The sequence below is a fragment of the Oryctolagus cuniculus genome, chromosome 5, assembly GCF_051225735.1.
Source record: "Oryctolagus cuniculus isolate XC-2025 breed Fujian yellow rabbit chromosome 5, ASM5122573v1, whole genome shotgun sequence".
NCBI lineage: Eukaryota > Metazoa > Chordata > Mammalia > Lagomorpha > Leporidae > Oryctolagus > Oryctolagus cuniculus.
Genome location: NC_142871.1, coordinates 129,797,969 through 129,819,290, shown reverse-complemented (window position 1 = coordinate 129,819,290; position 21,322 = coordinate 129,797,969). Strand labels below are relative to the sequence as shown.

At 44.0% G+C, this 21,322-nt stretch overlaps 1 protein-coding gene across 4 annotated transcripts in view; it reads right to left on the bottom strand.

Annotated features, from left to right (window-relative positions):
* KIF6 (kinesin family member 6) overlaps positions 1 to 19,411 on the bottom strand; it is a 440,562-nt gene extending 421,151 nt beyond the window's left edge. The window contains exons 1-4 of one of the 4 annotated variants that reach the window (XM_070074109.2): positions 19,107 to 19,136; positions 15,802 to 15,911; positions 10,586 to 10,706; positions 9,517 to 9,591 (exon numbers count right to left, since the gene is read on the bottom strand). In XM_070074109.2, the coding sequence (XP_069930210.2) occupies positions 9,517 to 9,568 (52 nt within the window). In that variant the 5' untranslated portion in view covers positions 9,569 to 9,591; positions 10,586 to 10,706; positions 15,802 to 15,911; positions 19,107 to 19,136. Of the gene's footprint in view, positions 1 to 9,516; positions 9,592 to 10,585; positions 10,707 to 15,801; positions 15,912 to 19,106 lie in introns of all 4 variants that reach the window. The other 3 variants (XM_070074112.2, XM_051854771.3, XM_008262871.5) reach the window with 3 other exon arrangements.
* Between the last annotated feature and the right edge of the window lie 1,911 nt (positions 19,412 to 21,322).

The following is a 21,322-nucleotide window of genomic DNA, read 5'->3' as shown; positions in this document are numbered from 1 at the left end:
TACCCTCTTTCTCCTCTCTTTTGGGACTCTGACAATCTGGATGTTAGATCTGTTGCTATGGTTCTCTCAGGTCCCAGAAGGTCTATACTTTTTTTTAATCTAATTTATTTGTTCTTCAAACAGGTAATTTCTTTTGTTCTATATTTAAGTTCACTAATGCCTTCCCCTGACCACTCCATTCTGCTGTTAAGCTCATCCATCAGATTTTTTATTTCAGTAACTGCAGTGTTCAATTCTAAAATTCTCATGTGTTTTTTCTCTTACCTCTATCTTTTGTTAAGACTTCCTGCATGTTCATAATTGCTCACTGAAACATGTTTACAACTGCTTTAAAATCCTTATCAGATCATGAACAGACCTGTGTTACCCATGAATTTGCACTTGATGAGCTTTCCTGGCACGGTGGATATTTCCCTGGTTCTTGGTATGCTGCATGACTTTCAACTATATCCTAGCTATTCCAACGAGACTCTCTACCATACTTAAACCTTCTGTTCCAGCAGGCCTCCTCTGACAGCACACAGGCAGGGTAAAAGGACATGCTACCTCACTACCACCTGGAAGGGCCGAAGTCCAGGTTCCTCACCCCACCTCTCTTGACATCTGTGGAGGGGCTGCATGCTTGCTGAATGCAGGTGGGATTTCAAGCTCCCGTCTAGGCTCCAATGACACTTCCCAGTGTGGGAAAGGGAGAGGTATGTTGTTTCTGCTCACTGGCACCACTGCAGGGTTGGGGAGGTCTTGTCAGTACTGCATGGTGGAGAACCCCAGATTCCCCACTGACAACTTGGTGCAGAGGAAAGGGAGTTCTTATCTCCGGGTAGGGATGAAAGCGCACCTGCTCCTTTTTTGATACTACCCTGGCAGGAGGGGCTAGGGTGCCTTGTTAGAGCCAGGCCTTTTGCAAAAGAACAGGCGTGGAGCCATGGGGTTTCTCTAGGGTATCTGGATGGGGTAGGGCTGCTAGTTTCTAATAGTTTTCTGTCTTGCTAGTCTGACCTTTTCTTGGCTCTCTGGATTAGAAGAGGATTTTTTTTTTTTTTTTGTTTTGTTTACATTTTTGGCTGGGCCCATGGATGTTTCTGGGTTATCAATTTCTCCAGCATCTAGTGTGGGATACATGAGAGTAAAAAAAACTCCTATGTAACACACCACTAGGTCATTCCTCGTGTTCAAGGCCCCTGGCTGTTTAACCTTCCCTTCACATTGCAGAGTCTCAAAGTTTGGTTTTTTTTTTCTTTTTTTTTTTTATACAAAGCCCAGAGTTTTTAACTGTACCCAGTGAGAAGAATATACCATCTTGTGGGGGGCACCAGAAGTCACTGGTCATATTTTTAAAGTGGAAGAAAGAATAAACATTTCTGATTTTTCATTCCTTAAGTTCAAGAGGGCACTGAAGTTCACAAAGCACATGGTTTCTTTTCGTCCTCAGAACAGCTCTGTAAACCCGGCATTATCAGCATTCTCCTTTATAATTGATTAGGAGGGGACACATCTCACCCAGAGTCACAGAGTTCAGTCACGTGGCTGAAGGCAGAATTAGATTAGGGCAAATCACAGGTAAGTAACTAACATGGGAGCTTTTGGTGCAGTGGTTAAACCCCCACTTGGGATGTCTGCATCCCATATTGGGGTGCTTGGGTCTGTGTCCCAGCTCTGCTCTCCAATCCAGCTTCCTGCTAATGCACACCATGGGACTCAGCAAATGACAGCTCAAGTACTTGGGTCCCTGCCACTCAAGTGTGAGAACCTGATAGAGTTCCAAAGCTCCTGGCTTTGGCCTCATCCAGCCCCATCTGTTGCAGGAATCTGGGGAGTGAAGCAGTAGGTGGGAGATCAATCTCTCCTTCCCCTTCCCATTGCCTTCAAATAATAATAAAAATTGGGCCGGTGCCGCGGCTTACTAGGCTAATCCTCCGCCTTGTGGCGCCGGCACACCGGGTTCTAGTCCTGGTCGGGGTGCCAGATTCTGTCCCGGTTGCCCCTCTTCCAGGCCAGCTCTCTGCTGTGGCCAGGGAGTGCAGTGGAGGATGGCCCAAGTGCTTGAGCTCTGCACCCCATGGGAGACCAGGAGAAAGCACCTGGCTCCTGCCATCGGATCAGCGCAGTGCGCCGGCCGCAGCGCGCCGGCCACGCTGGCCATTGGAGGGTGAACCAACGGCAAAGGAAGACCTTTCTCTCTGTCTCTCTCTCTCTCACTGTCCACTCTGCCTGTCAAAAAAATAAAAATAAAAAAAATTAAAATGTTAAAAATACTTTTTGTATACTCCCTCTCCACACCCTGGTCTCCTTGTGCTAAAAGTGCAGGATCTCTTTTTCCGGTTGAGTTAGGAGGACCGGGCATGCTATGCAACCCACAACATCAGCAACAAAGCTGCTTTCTAGTGAGAGTACTAGGTGAGAATCCTGCTGGTCCCTGGGCCTGGTCCTACGGAAATTGTAGCACTGTCCTTCCCATGAGAAAATCCCCTCTGTCGAGCCCTGGCCCCCTGCCAAGCCAGAGCACAGGTGTGCAAGTATTTGATCACATTCTTCTCCAAATCTGAGATGGTAGCCCTAGGAGCTGTCTTTTCCCCTTCAGCTTCTTTTTGGTATAAGCTGAAAGGCTGACTCGATATTGTTCATCACTGGCAAATCATAGGTTAAAAAGCAATGGTTCAAAAGGTGACTAACAGCTCTTCCCAAACCAACCTGGCTGGCCGTACTGCAATGCAGCTGCTTTAGCTGTTCAGCCCCAGCTACGCCATGGCATGACTAGTCCTCCTGGCAGTATGCACCCTCTCCGTTTTGGGCAAAGCATCATATTCCTCCAAAATACCAAATTTTAAAATCTTTCCAAAACCATTCACTGCACAAAAATGTGTAAATTTCCTACACCCCAAGCTTTTAGATAAAACATAAAACTGGCTCTTTTGGCAAACTGGAACTCTGCAGATCTGCGGATGCATGTGATACGATCTCATAAAAGTCCAGACTTCAAAGGTTTCCTGTTCCTCCCTAAACCTTTTAGTGAAATGCACACTATAGGATAAAGTACTGTGTGAACTTACGGTTTCAGGTATTCCCTGATGGACCATTACATATTCTCCAAATCAACTTACCACCCTCTGAGAAGCGTAACACCAGGGAAAATAGCAAATAAAACAACAAACACTTTGACATGCTGCAATACCATACATATTGTGGACTTACTAACTTTATCATTATTGAAAACCCATTCAACAAAATTAGTGAGGACAATTCATATGAGTAAAGGTAGTTTGCACATGTTACCAAAAACACATAGAATAAATTTCAGGAAACCCAGAGTTCAAAAGGAAGAGTATGCTGAAGTATTTCCTAATGGAGATGTACTAAATAATAAATAAGCACAAAGATTCCTTTCTGTTTGTTTGATTTTTTTTTACTTTTAAAATTTTAAATGAAGGGGACAAATTTCATATATTTCCTATATATAGTTTTAAGAGCAAAATGATACTTCCCACCTTACCCTCTCTACCTCACTCCCATCCTCCCTACTCTTTCTTTTCATACTTTTAATTTTTACAATGACATACTTTCAATCTACTTTATAAAAACAAGCCTAATCCACCACTAAATAAAGAATTCAACAAGTAGTAAGTAGAAAAAACACTGTTCCTCAAGAATATAGACAAAGGCTATAAATAAAGAATGATCAAATCTCAAAAGCTCAACTGTGCTCAAATATATTACATTTTTTTTTGTATTCTGTATACATGTTACCACAAATTAGGGCAAATATGATATTTGTCTTTTGGGAACTGGCTTATTTCACTAGGCATATGGTCTCCAGTTGCATCCATTTTGTTGAGAAAGACAAGATTTCATTATTTGTTATTGCTGAGTAGTATTCCATTGTGTATATATACCATAATTTGTTTATTGTATACAAAAGTATAAAACAAGACCGATTTCTTACACCCTATACAAAAGCCAACTCACAATGGATCCAGGTTCTAAATCTAAGACCTGAAACCATCAAATTACTAGAGAAAAAAACGGGAAACACTGCAAGATGTTGGCATAGGCAAAGACTTCTTGGATAAGACCCCAGAAGAACAGGCAATAAAGGCAAAAAATTGACAAATAGGATTATATCAAGCTAAGAGGCTTGTACACAGCAAAGGAAATACTCCACAAAGTAATGAGGCAACTGACACAAACGGAGAAAATACTTGCAAATTATACATCTGATAAAGGGTTAATATTCAGGATCTCTAAGGAGCTCAAGAAACCCAACAACAACAAAACAAGCAACCCAGTTAAAAAAAAATGGGCTAAAGATACAAACAGGCATTTTTTAAAAGGTGAAAATGGCCAAAATACACATGAAAAGATGTTCAGGATCACTAGCCATCAAGGAGATGCAAATAAAAATGACAATAAGATTTTACCTCATGCCAGTTAGAATGCACATCATCCAAAAATCAAAAAAATAAATAACTGCTGGCGATGATATGAGGAAAAAGGTACCCAGATACACTGTGGTGGGAATGTAAACTAGTATAACAATTATGGAAGATGATATGGAGTTTCCTCAGAAATCTGAAAATATATCTCCCTTAGGACCCAGTCTTTGCACTCCTAGGAATTTACCCAAAGGAGATGAAATCAGCATACACAAGAGTTAACTATACCCCCATGTTTATAGCAGCTCAACTCACAATAACTAAGATATGGAATCAATCCAGATGTCCACTAACTGATGAATGGATACAGTGCAAAGATTTTTACTTAATGTTCAGTGATTCAAGTGATGCAAAGTTAAAGCTTTACAACTTCTCTCCATTCCTGCAGTCACTGAGTATGCAGCATAATATCAATGATTTGGACTAAGTTGGAAAAGTTAAGTACAAATTAGTGAGATTCCTGAACTGTGGAATTTTGGAAATAAATGTGTTTAATTCTATTTAGTTTTAATTCCATATACTAACCACAATTATGTTGTCATGTGTTAACTCAATAGGATAACTTTAAATGGCCTTTAGAAGGCTGGATTTTATGTTGGGAATAAGTTCCTGTAGGCTAATGTTTCCTAGGAATAGTAGACATTTCTGTTTAACATTTAAAGTGGTACAGATTCCATTAGGTCATTCATAAACTGATTTTCAATTTATGGGATAAATATTACTTCAAATGTGTAATGTGAGATTTTATTAATATTTTATGTTTTACCACTTTAAAAATCACAGAATTCAAGTTTGTATAAAAATGTGAACATACTGTATATGACATATTTGAAGTAAATGACAAAAGTGATTCTGTCCCCAGGCTCTTAATTTTACTAAGTTAATTTACTTAATAACCCTCTCCTTCGGAGATGAAGGGAAATGTGAATATGCTCCATGTGTCTATCCACTGTCACAGCACACTTTTCTACAGAGAAGGAGCTTGGATTAGCGACAGTAACCAGAGCCCCGACACCCATGAGAAGGAGGGCCTGGTGCCCAGCACACAAGCTCAGGCACAGCATGCCCATGGCACAGGCCAGGCCACCATCCCCTACAGACACTGCAGGGGAAGCACTACAGTGAGCAGAAACAGCACCCCCAGATGACAGCACTCACATGGGAGAGCTCAGTCCAACACTAAGAACCACCAAGTGTTTGAGGAAACTGCACCATGAAGACAAGGCACCAGGTTCAAGGAAAGAAGGTGGATAGGAAAAATTCCAATGTTTCAAAAGAAGGTAATGAGTATTTTCAGAAAGAAAAGGAGGAAATCACATTCATAGACAAGAACAGACTTTGTCATTTCTTAGAAATGAAAAACAAGACAATAGTGAAAATAAAAAGTTTAGAGGTGGGCAACCAAGCAGAATTTGCCTGAGCTGAAAAACTGCTCCAGAGTCCAGCGCCAAAGAACAAAGAGATGGGAGCCATGAATGGACAGCTAGAATATTTGAAGGATAGAAGCACTAGTTCTAGAACTGGAAGTTCCAGAAGGAAAGGAGAGCTATATTCTATATAAGGAAAATATTTTTAATAATCAAAGAAGTTATCAATGTGAGGGTCCTTGTATAGAAATATAAGTGTTTTCAGATAGAAATGGTTGAATGAGAGACAAGAATAGGTGAAAAAATACCCATACCTAGAATCACAGGCAGAAAGTTTTATAAAAAGAAAAAAATCTTGAAGACATCTAAAAAGCAAAAATAAGTGTTTTTAAAAATAAAAGCAAATCAGATGGATCTATTTTCAAAAACACTGCATGCAAAAAGATAATGGGGCAATATCTTCATAGTTGAGGGAGAAAAGAAGTTTTAAGTTTGAATTCTTAACTGTGAAAGGAAGTAAAAGGCTTTAGAGAGTTCTCAAGTCCTGATCTATCTTTAGAAAGCCACTGGATGATGATTATCATAAAAGACACTAATAAATACACATGAGTGCAAGAAACAGGTATAACGAGACATAAATTTAAATAAATGTTCCTAACAAAAAAGATTAACACCAATCCAGGACAAAGTATCACTCATTCTCCACTCTGTTCTCTGGCAGGAGAACAGGACAGGCGAAGCAGAAGTATGCCAAGGTGCCTGACCACAAGGACAGAGAAAGAGCGAGCGAGCACAGAGTGAGAGAGACAAGGAAGGGAGAAACAGGCAGAGAGGGAGAGGCAGAGAAAGAGAAGAGAGAAATTGCAGACACTGAGAAAAATACAAATAAGTTTAAATATCTCAGTTTAAACTACAAGTGTTGAAATACAATGTACAACTGAGGGAGGAAAGTGCCAGCAGTAAAAATAAAAATGAAGAATGAAAAGCAAGAAAGAAAAAAATAGGAACTATACTAAATCGCAAAAGCGAATAGGAAGAATACTGTTATGGTAATAATGATGAATATAAACATCTTAAAGTAACCGATTAAACGCCAAGCACTTTGGGTTTGGCTAAAAAGGCAAAAGTCGGCTATATTTGATTGAACAGACTCATATTTAAAAATAAAAATGTCAGGACTGGCATTGTGGCATAACAGGTTCAGCCGCCTCCTGCAATGCCAGCATCCTACATGGGCACTGGTTCAAGCCTTGCTGTTGCAGTCATTTGGGGTATGAATCCATTGTTAGAATCTCTCTCTCTCTTTCTCTGGCTTTCAGATAAATAAAAATGAATGATAAACTTTGAAAGAAATAAGAGATGGAAAAAGATAAACCAGACAAGGCTAACAGGAAAAAAAAATAGCAAAAAGTTTTAGGAAAAAAAAAAGGGGATACAAGGAGAAAAGCTATAAAAAGGACAAAGAGAGACATTTCTTACTGATAAAGAATGGACCAACTTGAGCTACCTGTTACTTCTACAATCCTGTTGCCACTGGGTTGGTGTCTCTGCTGAGTCATGAACAAATGCAAATCAAAAAGACCTCAAGAGATAATCAAACTATATAGCATGTCAGATGGTGATGAATGCTAGAATAAAGAAAAGGGGGAAGGGAAATGGGAGTGCAGTTTTCTTTTTTTTTTTTCTTTTTATTTATTTATTTTTTTGACAGGTAGAGTGGACAGTGAGAGAGAGACAGAGAGAAAGGTCTTCCTTTGCCGTTGGTTCACCCTCCAATGGCCGCCACGGCTGGTGCGCTGCGGCCGACACACCGCGCTGATCCGATGGCAGGAGCCAGGTGCTTCTCCTGGTCTCCCATGTGGGTGCAGGGCCCAAGGACTTGGGCCATCCTCCACTGCACTCCCTGGCCACAGCAGAGAGCTGGCCTGGAAGAGGGGCAACCGGGACAGAATCTGGCACCCTGACCGGGACTAGAACCCGGTGTGCCTGCACCGCTAGGTGGAGGATTAGCCTATTGAGCTGTGCGGCGCTGGCCTTGGAGTGCAGTTTTCAATAGGGTAGTCGAGGCAGACCTTCCTGGGAGAGTGGTGTGCATGAGCAAAAACTTCAGATTGCTCAGACGCAGCCATGTTGACTTCTGAGGGAAGCTGACTTCTGAGCAAAGGCACAGAGTTACTGTACAGAATTAAAGGCAAGTAAATTAACTGAGAAGGCGTGGTCAGCAGCGTAAGTGGAAAACCAGAAGCTGAGTGAACAAAGTATTTCAAGGAAGAATGGAATAATCAACTGTGCCCCAAAGTGGACATAACAAATGACATGAGGACTGAGAAGTAACCTTCATTGGATTTAGCAATAGGAGCTACAGCTGACTTTGATTAAAATAAGTTCAGTAGAGCAGTAAGGACCAAAATCTGATAAAAACACAGTTCAAGAGAGGAAATGAAATTATGACTATAAGCAACCATTTTGACAAATTTTCTATAGAGGAGAGGGGCAGTAACTGCAGGAGCTGAGTGAGGCTAATATGGGGTCAATATTCAGTAATGGGAAGAAAACACCAGTATCCATGGAACAGAAGCTAAGATCCACACCCCAACAAATGATTTTAGGAAGTTTCAAAATAAAATACGTCAGACCAGTAATCTGAAAAATTACATACTCCAAATGATTTATAAAAGGAAGACACTTTAAGAAATGTTTGGCATCCAATCTGGGAGATAAGAACAAAATCTACAGAGGTATTACTGGATTGTGATCTTACGTTACAAGGAGGCTGAATGTGTTTGACTATACTCGACCCAATGAAAGGAGCCTGTTAAAGGAGAAGGCCTTCATCTGAGTAAGATTCATCAAACAGGAGTCTGAGAGACAAAGTATGGCAATGGGCTTTCAGCATCATCCATGGGACACTGTATGCTGATTCACAGACTTGAAAACTGGGTTTATTTAGCTGACATATTTCTCATTTTAACTGCAGGGACAGACATATTCTGGGATTATTAGGTCATTAAAGTCATCCAAACGATTTCAGAATCAGGAAGCAACCTTATCAAGAAGTAATTTCCTATGTAGATTCCCTACAGGAGGACAGGGTGCTTACCAAAGGGCTAGAGTGCCCAGTCCCAAAGAGACTGTCAGTATGTGAGTGTATCAGTAAACTGGCATTCTGATGTGCCTGGCATTCCCATGTGAGTCTGCTTCTAGTAGTCAATAGCTTGGAACTACATGGACATATTGGAGCCAAGGATCCTAGGGCCCCGTGGCAAGCTTGGAATGACACTGAAGTAGAGCAGGATCCATCATTGGGCCTCTTGGTGCCACGCATACCTTCTCCTTTGTCCATCTAACCGTATGATTGAAATACTGCCCTGAAGAAAGAGCACTGAACTCAGTAGCCAGAAAACCATCTAAGACTCGGTCACCACTAGCCATGCATCTCTGAGCAGTGCCACGTGAGCTCTGCCCTCCCCAATTCACGTATCTTTTACAATGGGAGTGATCACAGCCAACCTGCCTACCTCTGGTTTGTTTGGAGGCTCAGAATCTGAATCGGAAACAAATGGTGACATGAACAGAAGGTACCAATGCTATCATCGCTACACAGCCAATGGCCTGAGTATTATATACTTGATATACAGAATCACGTTACCAGGATTACCTGAAAATTGAAGACAAGATGTGAAACCCTTAACACTAAACAAAATATGGGAAACACCTACCTCTCAGCAACTGGTTTGGCAATGTTGACAAAAATGGTCTCTTGGTTTGCATCCTGATCAAAAATCCTTTGAAATCTGCAACATGAAAATGGTAATTATTTAAACGCTGAGCCCTCAAACACGACTGGATTAATAAATCTTGTATTCCCAACAGCTTTGTAAATTAGACCGCATTTACATCACCGGGCTTACCTAACTTAACACAATGTTTTCCCTGTAGTCCCAGCTACACTGCGCTGTTGTATTCCTGTACACAAATGTTGGGTAAACAGTATGGCTTTGACAAGATCTGCACAATAAATCCTTCTGAAAAACTGCAGCAGCTTTGAACCAAATAATAAACTGTGTGTTTTTTAGTTCTCAAGAGGGACAGTGTCTGCAATTGGCACCAAATTCAAATCTAGATAACCGCATGAAATGGAAACCCAAGGAGGGGATGTAAACAGCCACAGAACGTCCGATGTCAGGCCTGGGAGCAAAGAACCTGTGAATCACGTGGACTTACTTTTAAATATTTCAACTGAAGCTTTATTTTATACTAGTGAAAAACTGTATCCTAGCATCGAACACTTAATTCTCAATATGATTTTATTTGGCCATAAATCAGAAGTCAGAAAATAAACTGAGCTAGATCAACCCTGCAAAAGAAGTTTTTATCAGATTGGCACTGGCCAGGGGTGCAGGAAGGTGGTCCGGTGTCAATTTCACCATCACGGCAATACCACTCTGCCGTTGCCTGGTCCAGGATCACAAGCCCGGTGGAATACCTGAGGCAGCAGACACACAATCTCTTCTTTGACAGTGTGGTAAGTTGCTACCAGCAAGCACGGCCCCATCAAAACATCACAATGATAAGGGAGACAGAGATTGGGGAGCGGGGGGCAGGAGCAAATGGGGCAAAATGTTAACAAAAGGGGAATCTCGCACAAAGAGTTTGTGAGTATCAACTGGGTTATTCTTCTATTACATTTAATTAGTCTTTTTCAAATTGAGATTGGGGGAGAAACTTTAAAGCAAAAACTTTAAAACAAACACTTCCTAAGGAGCTTTCAGAGGGGCTGAGGGATACCTGGTGTAGAAGCCTGCCTATCCAAGTGAAGCGGGCACGCGTTCCATCGGAGCCGAGCTGGCTGGTGCAGCCGAAGAGCATTTTCACCAGGGAGGGGTTCAGAAGGCCACCCGGGGCTGGACTGGACACACAAGACGGGATGAGATCCACTGTCTTTAACCAACGTTAGCTTCAAAAGATCCTACCCATTTCAGAGAAGCAAATAATGAAGAATGCAGAGAGACAGTCTAAGGCATTTAGCAGGCGAGACTGTATTTCAGACAACAGTGTTTACCGTCCAGAGTACCCACTCCTCACAACCCTGCCGGAGTACCAGAGCTTCTGGTGTGAACAGCGACAGAACACAGAGGCTGACAGAACTCACGGCCGCCCACCTGCTCTTTGGGCACCGTCTGCTACCACACCTGAGCACAGACTCTGAGCAGCGCCCTGGAGGAGAATGGTGGGAAGGCCAGCTCCTTTCTCTTAGCAAGTCAGTGATGACTGAGTGAATCAATTAGACATCCCCAAGTAAAAGGAATTACACCTACTATATAATAAAATAAAAGAGATGGCAGGAGTTTAAAAGAAGACACTGATCCAGCCCTGGCCTTTGCAGCCAACTGGGGAATAAACCAGAATATGGAAGATCTTCCTCTCTCTGTGTCTCTCCTTCTCCCTCCCCTCCTCTTCTCCCTGCCCCCAAAACTCCTCTCTCTCCCTCTCTCTCATCTCTCTTTAACTCTTTCAAATAAAATAAATAATACCTCAAAAATATAAAAACAAAAGAGAACAGTGAGTCACAAACACAATGTATCCTGCAAGGTACCTAACGTTAAATTAATTACAGCATTTTCGTTTGCTAATTGATGCAGTAGGGCCCCTTGTTTGGGGCTGTGGCAGTCACTATGAGGGCTTAAGCTTTGTCCCTTTAAAAAGGCACATTTTTGATCTGAAGAATGAAATTAGTTGACTTTTGTTTTGGCAGTTTCACTCCCCGACACGGGGAAGATAGATCCTAAGCCGGCCAGGGATACCAGGGAAGCTCTCAGAGGGGAGACCAGGCAAGAAAGTGTGGTGGCTTGGCCCACGGTGGCAGCAGTGGGGATGTGGAGGAATAATTGGATTCTAGATGTATGTGGGAGATCAAAGCCGATGGGGTTTGCTGAGTGGATATAGTGTGGTGGGACGAAGGATGCTGAATGCCTATCCTGTGCCAGACTCTTTTAGCAAGGTTTAAATAAGAATAGACGATAGTTTTAGTACAGAATCTACAAGCACATGGAATTTCTTGGGAGAAAAATGAGAGCCTCCACTACTTAAAGTAACAGGTGGTAGAACCACAAGCCGCCCAGATCCCTCGTGTCCTGGCTTTCCCTCACACAGTTCAGAATGAAGATTTCAGCACCACAAAGTTAGAATAAATCATTAATTGTATCTTGAACATCAAGTATCATCATCCCACATATTTTATCTCATACAACGCAGTTGTGCAGTCGTCTAGAAAGGCATTTTGATCAGCTATCTCCTGAAAAATCACTGAAGAGCAAAATAGAACTGGAGCTATAAAGGAGATTAAGACGTCCGGTCTAGCTCATTCACAGGAGCAGCAGCTGAGGTCGAGAGAATAAGGCGATTCCTGACGGGCTGGCAGCTTGTCAGCGACACGCCTGAGACACAACTCAGGTTTCCTGACTCCTCGGAGGTGCTTTCATGTGAGGAGTCCTGCAGGCTTTTTCTAGGCTCCACTCCAGATGCAGCTATGCCCATCTCTTCCCATCGCACACCTGCTCCTGCAATCGTCCCCACCCCCGGAAGTGATGACTCCGTCCTTTTAAGTCCTCAGCCCAAACCTTTCCCATCACCCTGCCTCCTTCGTCCCACCACGCTATATCCACTCAGCAAACCCCATCGGCTTTGATCTCCCACATACATCTAGAATCCAATTATTCCTCCGCATCCCCACTGCTGCCACCGTGGGCCAAGCCACCACACTTTCTTGCCTGGGTCTCCCCTCTGAGAGCCTCCCTGGTATCCCTGGCCGGCTTAGGATCTATCTTCCCCGTGTCGGTGAGTGAAACTGCCAAAACAAAAGTCAACTAATTTCATTCTTCAGATCAAAAATGTGCCTTTTTAAAGGGACAAAGCTTAAGCCCTCATAGTGACTGCCACAGCCCCAAACAAGGGGCCTTGCTGCTGCTTCCCCCCACCCTGCTACCTTTTCCACCCCCCCACTCCCCCACCCCCCCGCCGCTCATTCTCCTGCAGCCACCTGAGCACTTTTCCCTCCCTGCAACCCGGTCTTAGGTCTTCGGGGTGTCACCGTGCTGCAGCAGGCCCTCGGGTACCGCAGTGGCTGGCTGCCTCACCTCCTCCAAGGCTTTGCTCGTGCTGCCCTCACGGCCATGTCTTCTCTGAGCTATTACACGTTGCCACCAGTCTTCTCTTTCGCCAACTCTCATCCCAGTGCCCCCCTCTCCCCTTTCCTGCCTGATTTTCTCCTTGCCATTTGGCACTTCCTGATCTACCACTGGTCATCAATTTTATCTCTCAATTTACATATCAGTTGAATATCTTATTTTTTAGATATAAAAGCTAATGCTTTTAATACAGAGATTTAAAAGTCAGTAAATAATGTGTTTTCAATTCACATATGTTTATATATATTCTATAAAGGACACTTGGGAAAGGGTTGCAGGATGCCCACAAGGCCACTTGTTTTTTTGTTTTTGTTTTTGTTTTTTAATTTGAAAGGCAGAGTTAGAGGGAAGAAGAGGGGGGATAGAGAGAGAAAGAGAAATATCTTCCAACCACTGGTTCACTCCTCAAATGGCTGCAATAGCTGGGCCAGGCCTGTACCAGGCCCAAGCCAGGAACCAGGAGTTTCTTCCAGGTCTCCCATGTGGATGCAGGGGCTCAAGCACTTGAACCATCTTCCGCTGCTTTCCCAGACCATTAGCAGGGAGCTGGATTGGAAGTGGAGCAACTGGGTTTCAAACCAGTATCCATGTGGGATGCTGGCATTGCAGGTGGCAGCTTATCACCCCCAACATCAGCCCCGCTCAGTTGTTCTTGGCAAGCAGATGGAACCATGGCAACTAAAGTGTTTCAGCAAACTTGCTTTATAGAGAGTGGCCTAGGCCAGCTGTAGCAAAGTCATAGCTGTCGAGGTACACAGCAGGCTTCGGTCAGTGGGGGAATGCCTCCTTCAGAAAAAGTAACTCGAGCATTAGAGATAGGGCTGGTGCTTCACGGATATGACCAAACGCAATGGGAGGCACAAAGACAAGCCAAAGCTCACCTCGCCATGCAACAGCAACCCCGCCTGTGCTTCCGGTATAAGGAGATACAGTAAGAAGGTGGGGAGGAGGTGGAGGAAGAGATACATACACATGAGAGATGAAAGTGCAGCTATGAAGATCAAGAATTCTTCATAAGACAAAAAAATCAGGGCAAGTCAGAATATAACAATAAAGAGAAAGACAAAACTCATTAAAAAAAAAAAAAAAAGACCAGGGATAATTTACCCGAAGGCAAGGGCAAAAAAATGGCCTGGAGAGGAACTCAAGGGCTCTGTCCACAGCACCCTGAAGGCCACCGCTGGAGTTTGGACCAAACATTCAATACAGATTTAGGCTGGGCTCAGATTTCTCCAGAAATAAAAGGCAAAGATGAAAAGAAATGGCTCCACCTGAAACTAGAGAATAAGGACAGTAGGAAACAGCACAACCACACAGGTCAGGGCCTGGCCACCAGGAGCGTATCTAGACTAAAAGCTCCACAGTGGGGGGTGTGGGGGGGACAGGGACCACCCTGGGGCAGTGCTTTTCACCAGAACCAAACAGAAATCCATACACATGAGGGGACAAGGGGACTTTAAAAAGTTTATAAAAACTATGCAGAGATTCCAAAATTTTTTACATCAAAACAAATTTGTTTTCATTCCATTTTCCATAAATTTTATGAAGTCCCCTTGTCTGTGACTTAAATGATCTAGTAGTCATATTTTTCAAAGTAAGAAAGAATAGGTGAAAATAACTTTAATAGCATACTTTTTACCCGATATAGCCCCAATGCTTTTATTCCCATTGGAGATATTTCACAATCAAAAAGAAAATACGAAGTCGTCATGTAAAAAGCCTCCATACATTGCACACGTGACAGCACATCTCATGTCTAGCGAGACATTTCAAGTGCTACTGAGGCACATGTTGCTGGTGCTCATGGCCCTGGGCAGCACAAAGAAAGCACACCTGTGTGTATGAGGCCCACGTAGCCCTCCCATTATAAAGAAGGCTCACCAAGCCAGCACAGACTGTACTCTAAGTGCTCATCATTAATACAGTTTAGTAACACATTGGAACTTCCTGTAAGTGCTAAGCCATAGTGGACTGAGACGCAAAAGGATAACGCTAGATAAGTAGGGGTAGGAAAGAAAGGCTGGAACTTGGAATATGATCTTGGATACAGAAATACACCCTCTTTGCCCCCCTGCATACACCTTTTTAAAGAGTTATTTATTTATTTATTTGAAAGGCAAAGCCAGAGAGAGAGTGAGAGAGATCCTCCATCTGCTGGTTCACTTCCCCAAATGGCCACAACAGCTGGAGCTGGGCTCATCCAGCCAGGGTCCTGGAGACTCCTCTGGGTCTCCCATGTGGGTGCAAGCACTTGGGCTATCCTCAGCTGCTTTCCTAGGCACACCTGCAGGGAGCTGGGTGGGAAGTAGAGTGGCCAGGACTCGAACCAGCAACCCTTTTTTCAATCTGAGGCGTAGGAGTAAAAATACAACTTGAGTTCTGTCTACTAAATGAGACAGTTACACTACAGTTTCTACAAGAAATGATCCTTTATGACTTCACAGTGGATAGTAACGCAATACAAGAATTAAATAACAGGGGCAGACGCTGTGGCATGGTGGGTTAAGCAGCCATCAGCAGTGCCAAGTCTATACAGGCTCCACTTCTGATCCAGCTCCCTGCAAATACACCAGGGAAAGCAGTCGAAGATGGCCCAAGTGCTGTGCCCCTGCACCCATGAGGGAGACCCAGAAGAAGTTCCTGGCTCCTAGCTTGCGCCTGACCCAGCCCCAGGCCATTGCAGCCACTTGGGGACTGAACCAGCAGATGGAAGATCTGTCTCTCTCTCTCTCTGTTAACTCTTTCAAATAAAAAATAAATCTTAAAAAAAAAAGAATTAAATAATGAAACAAAAATGAAAAAGAAAGATAAACTTACTTAAATTTGTAGCTTTCTCGTTTATTATTCACAAATCCATCTGCCAAATCACGTGGTAAGATAATTTCCAAGCTAGCTGTTAATTTTTCATCTTCATCTATGGAATAAATCTACAAATAATAAAGATAAATTACTATAAATGGTAAAATTATAGCTTGCACTATGACATGTAATGGTTTGAAAAACGTACTTTTAAAATAAAAAAATCATACTATCAAATGTGGATAATTGAGCAGTGTGAGGACTCAGGTATGTGGAACAGAACAAGAAGTAAAAGCCTAAATCAATGCTGTATCTAAGCTCAGATCATCTTTGAATGATCGGATATTCAAATTTGAGCTTTTGAGAGTCTCAGTTGTTGTCAAGGAAAAACCAATAGCCCTGAAAGCAACATGTTATCTAAGCACTGCTTTGGAATCGTGTATCAGAAATTAGCATTTTACTACAACCAATAAGCTTTTCTGAACATTTACAAACTACCAGACACACAGATAAATGGACCATGACTGAGCCTTCTCAGAGAGCTTGTAAGAATGCTCTAATTCAAGTTATGTTCAAAGAAGCCCAAGTTTCCATGAGATACATTCAGGCACTTGATAAAAGACATACAGTCTCAAAAACACATGTAATTCATGTCTTTGATCTCATTTTCAAGGTTCTCAGCTCAGCTTAGCCGCTAATTAGCAAATGACTTGGGAGAAATCACTTAGCATCTTAAAACTAATATGGGAATGGAAGGTCTTAACCAGAGTCCTCACAACTGAACACTCTGATCCTCTTCTTGGTTACCTACTCCTTCCTGTGTTGGCCAGGACAATTGAGGCTCAAGCTTACTTAAAAAAAAAAAAAAAAAAAAGTGCAAGATGTGGTTTCCAAAGAGCTGGGTCCAGCATTGAGCTTGATTTACCAGCTGTGTGACTTGAGGTCACCTTTACACTTGTGATCACATCTTTCACAATCAAGGAGAACAGAACTGCAACCTCCCAAGACTGCTGGGGATCAAATGATGTCATGGAAATGAAAGTGTTTCGTAATGCACCATAAAAATGGTTAGCCATTCAATTTAGAGGTCTTTTAAGAAGACTTCTTGTCTTTCACCAGGGAATAAAAATTCTTTCTAATGGAGAAATACTTGCAGTTGAAGACCCATTTAGAAGCTTGACAGTGGGGGAAAGGTCGTATTTCTAAGCAAGTAAAAGCCTACCTAAATCTCCAGGAAGTGTGAATAATTTCCTACGCAGGTTTTTATTGAAACCTCTCTTTGAAAACATGAAGACTTCATGTAGAAAAGTCATTGTGTAAAATAAAATCATCTGTAGAAAGCAATGGTATCAGGTCCAAGGCTTTCTGGCTAGACGTTCTCAGGAGATATTTTTAAATTATATCCTCTGGGACACTACATTTTGATTTAACAGCTAGACATGATGGGGGGGGGGGTTGCCACACATTTAAAAAAAAATTCATCTCTTTACTAGTTTTCTACCCTTACTCATAAATATATCATTTGAGATGGGAAGTTTTTTCAGAACAAATGCAACAATGAATGTGAAAATGCTTTTGAACTGTACAAAGCACTCTACAAATGAAAAGCATTGCCATTGCTAAAATTATCAAAGAGGTTCATATTTTACATATCTCCTTCTACTAATCTGAATGTTATAATTTAATTTATGATGCTTCAATGAAAACTTTAATAAAGCCTTTGAGTTCACTCTTGATCGAATGTTCCTAGGAGCATTTCTAGAAAGAAACACGGGGACAAGATACAGTGCTGACACGTGGGGTTCTAAGGGAGAGTGGAACACCCTGACCCAGCATTCATTCACCCCATCCTTTAGCTGTGTGTGGCACAATGCTACATCTCGGTAAGAGCGTGACATCATGAAATGCAGTGTGACACCTAGAAATACTTCCAGAGGATCAAACAGCAATTCCACAAACTCACCGAAGCAGCAAGAAAGGAGAAGACATTATTGCTGAATTGTCTACATCAACACCTCCAAGTCCACACCTACCCACCTGCTCACTTTACCATAACCAAGCATCTGCTCCTGACTCGGTAGCTAACCCAACATTTTTGGCTAGGAATCTGGAGAGAAATGTTACATTTAAGACACTGTTTACATAGGATATACTTTTTAAAATCTTCATGTAAGTGACTGTAAGAGGAAAGAAAATGGGAAGATGCCCATGGATCTTCCTACACGGTTTTCTCTCTCCCTCTTTTTTTTAAGTCAACATTTTCCCTGGATTCTTCTCATGCATGCTCTCCTGAATCTATTCTGGCAATAGAACTAATGATGACGATGACAAAGCTACCACATTCTCCTTGTTACAAGTACACAGCTAACATGAGGAAAATGCTAACTATGAGATTGCATGAGGTTACACAAATAAATGCACCGCCACAGATACAGGATAGGGACAACGTATTATTAATGAAATACCAATCCCAGGCACTCACGAATATGGCCCAAATTGCTCATGCCTACATTCTCACTTTGGGAGGCAAAGGTTTTGTCTGAACAGAGCATGGCTTTGGAATAAAGAAGCTTTAATTACAACCGCTCACCAGCTGGGGGCCTGGGCCAGGGTATGCAACCTGAGCCTGTCTCCTCATCTGTAAAGTGAGAAAACACCCAGCCCGCAGCCTTCTTGGGTCAGTGGGAAATAACCTGTCGGGGCAAGTTCTCAGGAGGCGGGAAGACCGGCTACGCCCCCTTTGAGGCAGGGTAAGCAATGCTTTGAACACCGTAGCAGCAGCACAGACTCTCTGCCTGGATTTCGCTCCCTGGAGGAAGCACCTTGAGAACACTCAAGTTTCTGAGTGAGATGGGTGTGTGCGTTCTCGGTGGCTCCCGGAGGCCCTCCGTGTCTACCCCGACTGTGTATCTACGGCTGCCCGCAGAGGACTGGACGTGCCCGTGCTCCGGACCTGGAGACGGCCCCACGGGTCCAAACACCCTTCCGTAGCGGCCAGCTCTGCCCCTGTGCGAAATCCTCTTCTGAAGGTAGCCGAGTGCGGGCACACGCGCAGGGCGGCCCCGCGGGACGCGTGCGCCGGGGCGCAGGGGCGCGGGGTCCGCGTGAGTGTGCCCAGCTGTGCCGAGGCTGTGGCGCGGCGGGCCGCCGGTCGCGTCCCTGACGAGTGCGTGGAGGTCTGCGTGGCAGCGGGGTGCCTAGGTCAGCGGGCAGCACCGCGCCGGCCTCGAAGCCCCTCACACCGGCCCAGCCCCCTCGCCTGCCACCCCTCCCAGGCCCGGGAGGCCCCGCCGCGTTGGCGCCCTGGCAGCTCCGACCCGTACCCCTTGCTGGTGTTTCCGGAGAGGAGGCTTCACCCTCGCGAAAATCTGGATCGGCTGATTCACCATCTCCTCCCCGGCTCTGCACCGACCCTTGACCTCTCAGGTCCTGGTTCCCACTTCTGACCCTCACCGGCTCCGAAGACCTGCAGCCTTAGCAACAGTAACTAGGGACGCTACCCAGGGAGCACCGCGGCAAGCAGGACTCCGCCTCCTCTCCCTAATTGGCCGGGGTGGAGAGGGGCGGGCCGAGGAAGAGGCCCTGAAGGGGCGGGCCGAGCGGAGAGCGCTGCGCATGTGCATGGGCAAGGTCCTGCGATCTGGGGTTAGTGCCAGTGCTATCCTGGACGGTGGCTAAAGGGATGACAGCCACCGTGGCTTGGCCTGTTCTTTTTTTAAAAAAAATTTTAATGTGACTGTATTTGGAAATAAGCTCTTTGATTAATTGATTTGAAAGGCACAAATAGAAGGGGAGAGACAGAGAGAGATCTTATATTGACTGGTTTAACTCCCCCAAATGACTGTAAAGACTTAAGCCAGGAGCTTCCTCCGGGTCTTCCACGTGGGTGGCAGGGGCCAAACCACTTGGGTTGTCTTCTGCTACTTTCCTAGGCCATTAACAGAGAGCTGGATCAGAAATGGAGCAGTGGAGATTAGAACTGGTGCCCATGTGGGATGCGGCTTTACCCAGTACACCGCAACACCGGCCCTGGCCTGTTCTTTGCTGCAGTCTTAGCACTGAAGTCATTCTCCCTTTTATTACTGGTTCATTAAAGAAATGGCACTTGATTGACAACATGCAGTGTCCTGGGGGCATCTGGAGCTGAGCAAATCGTCCTTGCCTGAATGGAGGTCACCATCAGATGAAGGACATGTTCAGCTGGAAATTATAGCCAAGGTGGGGTTGAAAAAGGACAGGGCTTGCGAAAGGGGGACTTTTCCATGCAATGATTATATTAAGAAAGCAGGTTGCGGCTCCGGCACACCGGGTTCTAGTCCCTGTCGGGGCGCCAGATTCTGTCCCGGTTGCCCCTCTTCCAGACCAGCTCTCTGCTGTGGCCAGAGAGTGCAGTGGAGGATGGCCCAAGTCCTTGGGCCCTGCACCCCATGGGAGACCAGGAGAAGTACCTGGCTCCTGCCATCGGATCAGCGCGGTGCGCCGGCTGCAGCGGCCATTGGAGGGTGAACCAACGGCAAAGGAAGACCTTTCTGTCTCTCTCTCACTGTCCACTCTGCCTGTAAAAAAAAGAAAGAAAGAAAGCACGGGAGCCATGTTCAGCTTAGCGGTTAAGACCCGGAAATTCCATGCCAAAGGAATTTGGTTGGGTTCCTGGCTCCAGCTCCCAATTCCAGCTTCCTGCCAATGCAGATCCCGCGAGGCAGTGGTGATGGCTTAAGAAATTGGCTGGGCCCCTGCCACCCACGTAGGAGACCTAGAATGAGTTCCTGGCTCCGTGTAGGCCAAGCTCTGCCCAGTCCAGCTCCACCCAAGATGGGCATCTGGGAAATGAACCAGTGATGGGAGCTCTGTCTCTCTCTTAAAAAAAAAAAATAAAAAAATAATAATTAAAAACCTCTTTAAAAAAAAAAAGGATGGGCTCCTCAAAAGATGCTGAGCACATGAAACCATACTAAACATCATTACCCACCAAGGAAACCTAGATTTAAATCACAAAGAGATATCACTATACCCCATCAGAATGGCTGAAATAAAAAATAGTGACAACACCAGCTGTGGGAGCATCTGGAAATGAAGAGACTGAATCACTCCTGCTTTACTGGTGGGACTGTATAATGTAAGAGGTGTCGTGTGGAATAGCACAGCCACTCTGGAAAACAGTTCAGCAGTTTCTGACAAAACTGAAGGTGCTACCACTCTAAGACTCAGCAGTTGCACTCGTGGGCATTTATCCCAGAGAAATGAAAGCCTGTCTTCCCACAAAACGTATACCTGAGTGTTCATAGCACTTTTGTTGGTATTAACCCCAAAGTGGGAACAAACCAGATATTCCAAGGAATGCTTGAACAAGTCATGGAATATGATTTGACAATAAAAAGGAAGGAACTCTTGATACATGTGATGACTTGCAAGGATTTCTGGGGAATGATGCTGTGTGAAAGGAGCCAGACTCCAAAGTTAAATACTGCATGATTCCACATATGTAACATTCTTGAGATGGCAAAATTATAGAGATGAACAGGAGATTAGTGGTTGCCAA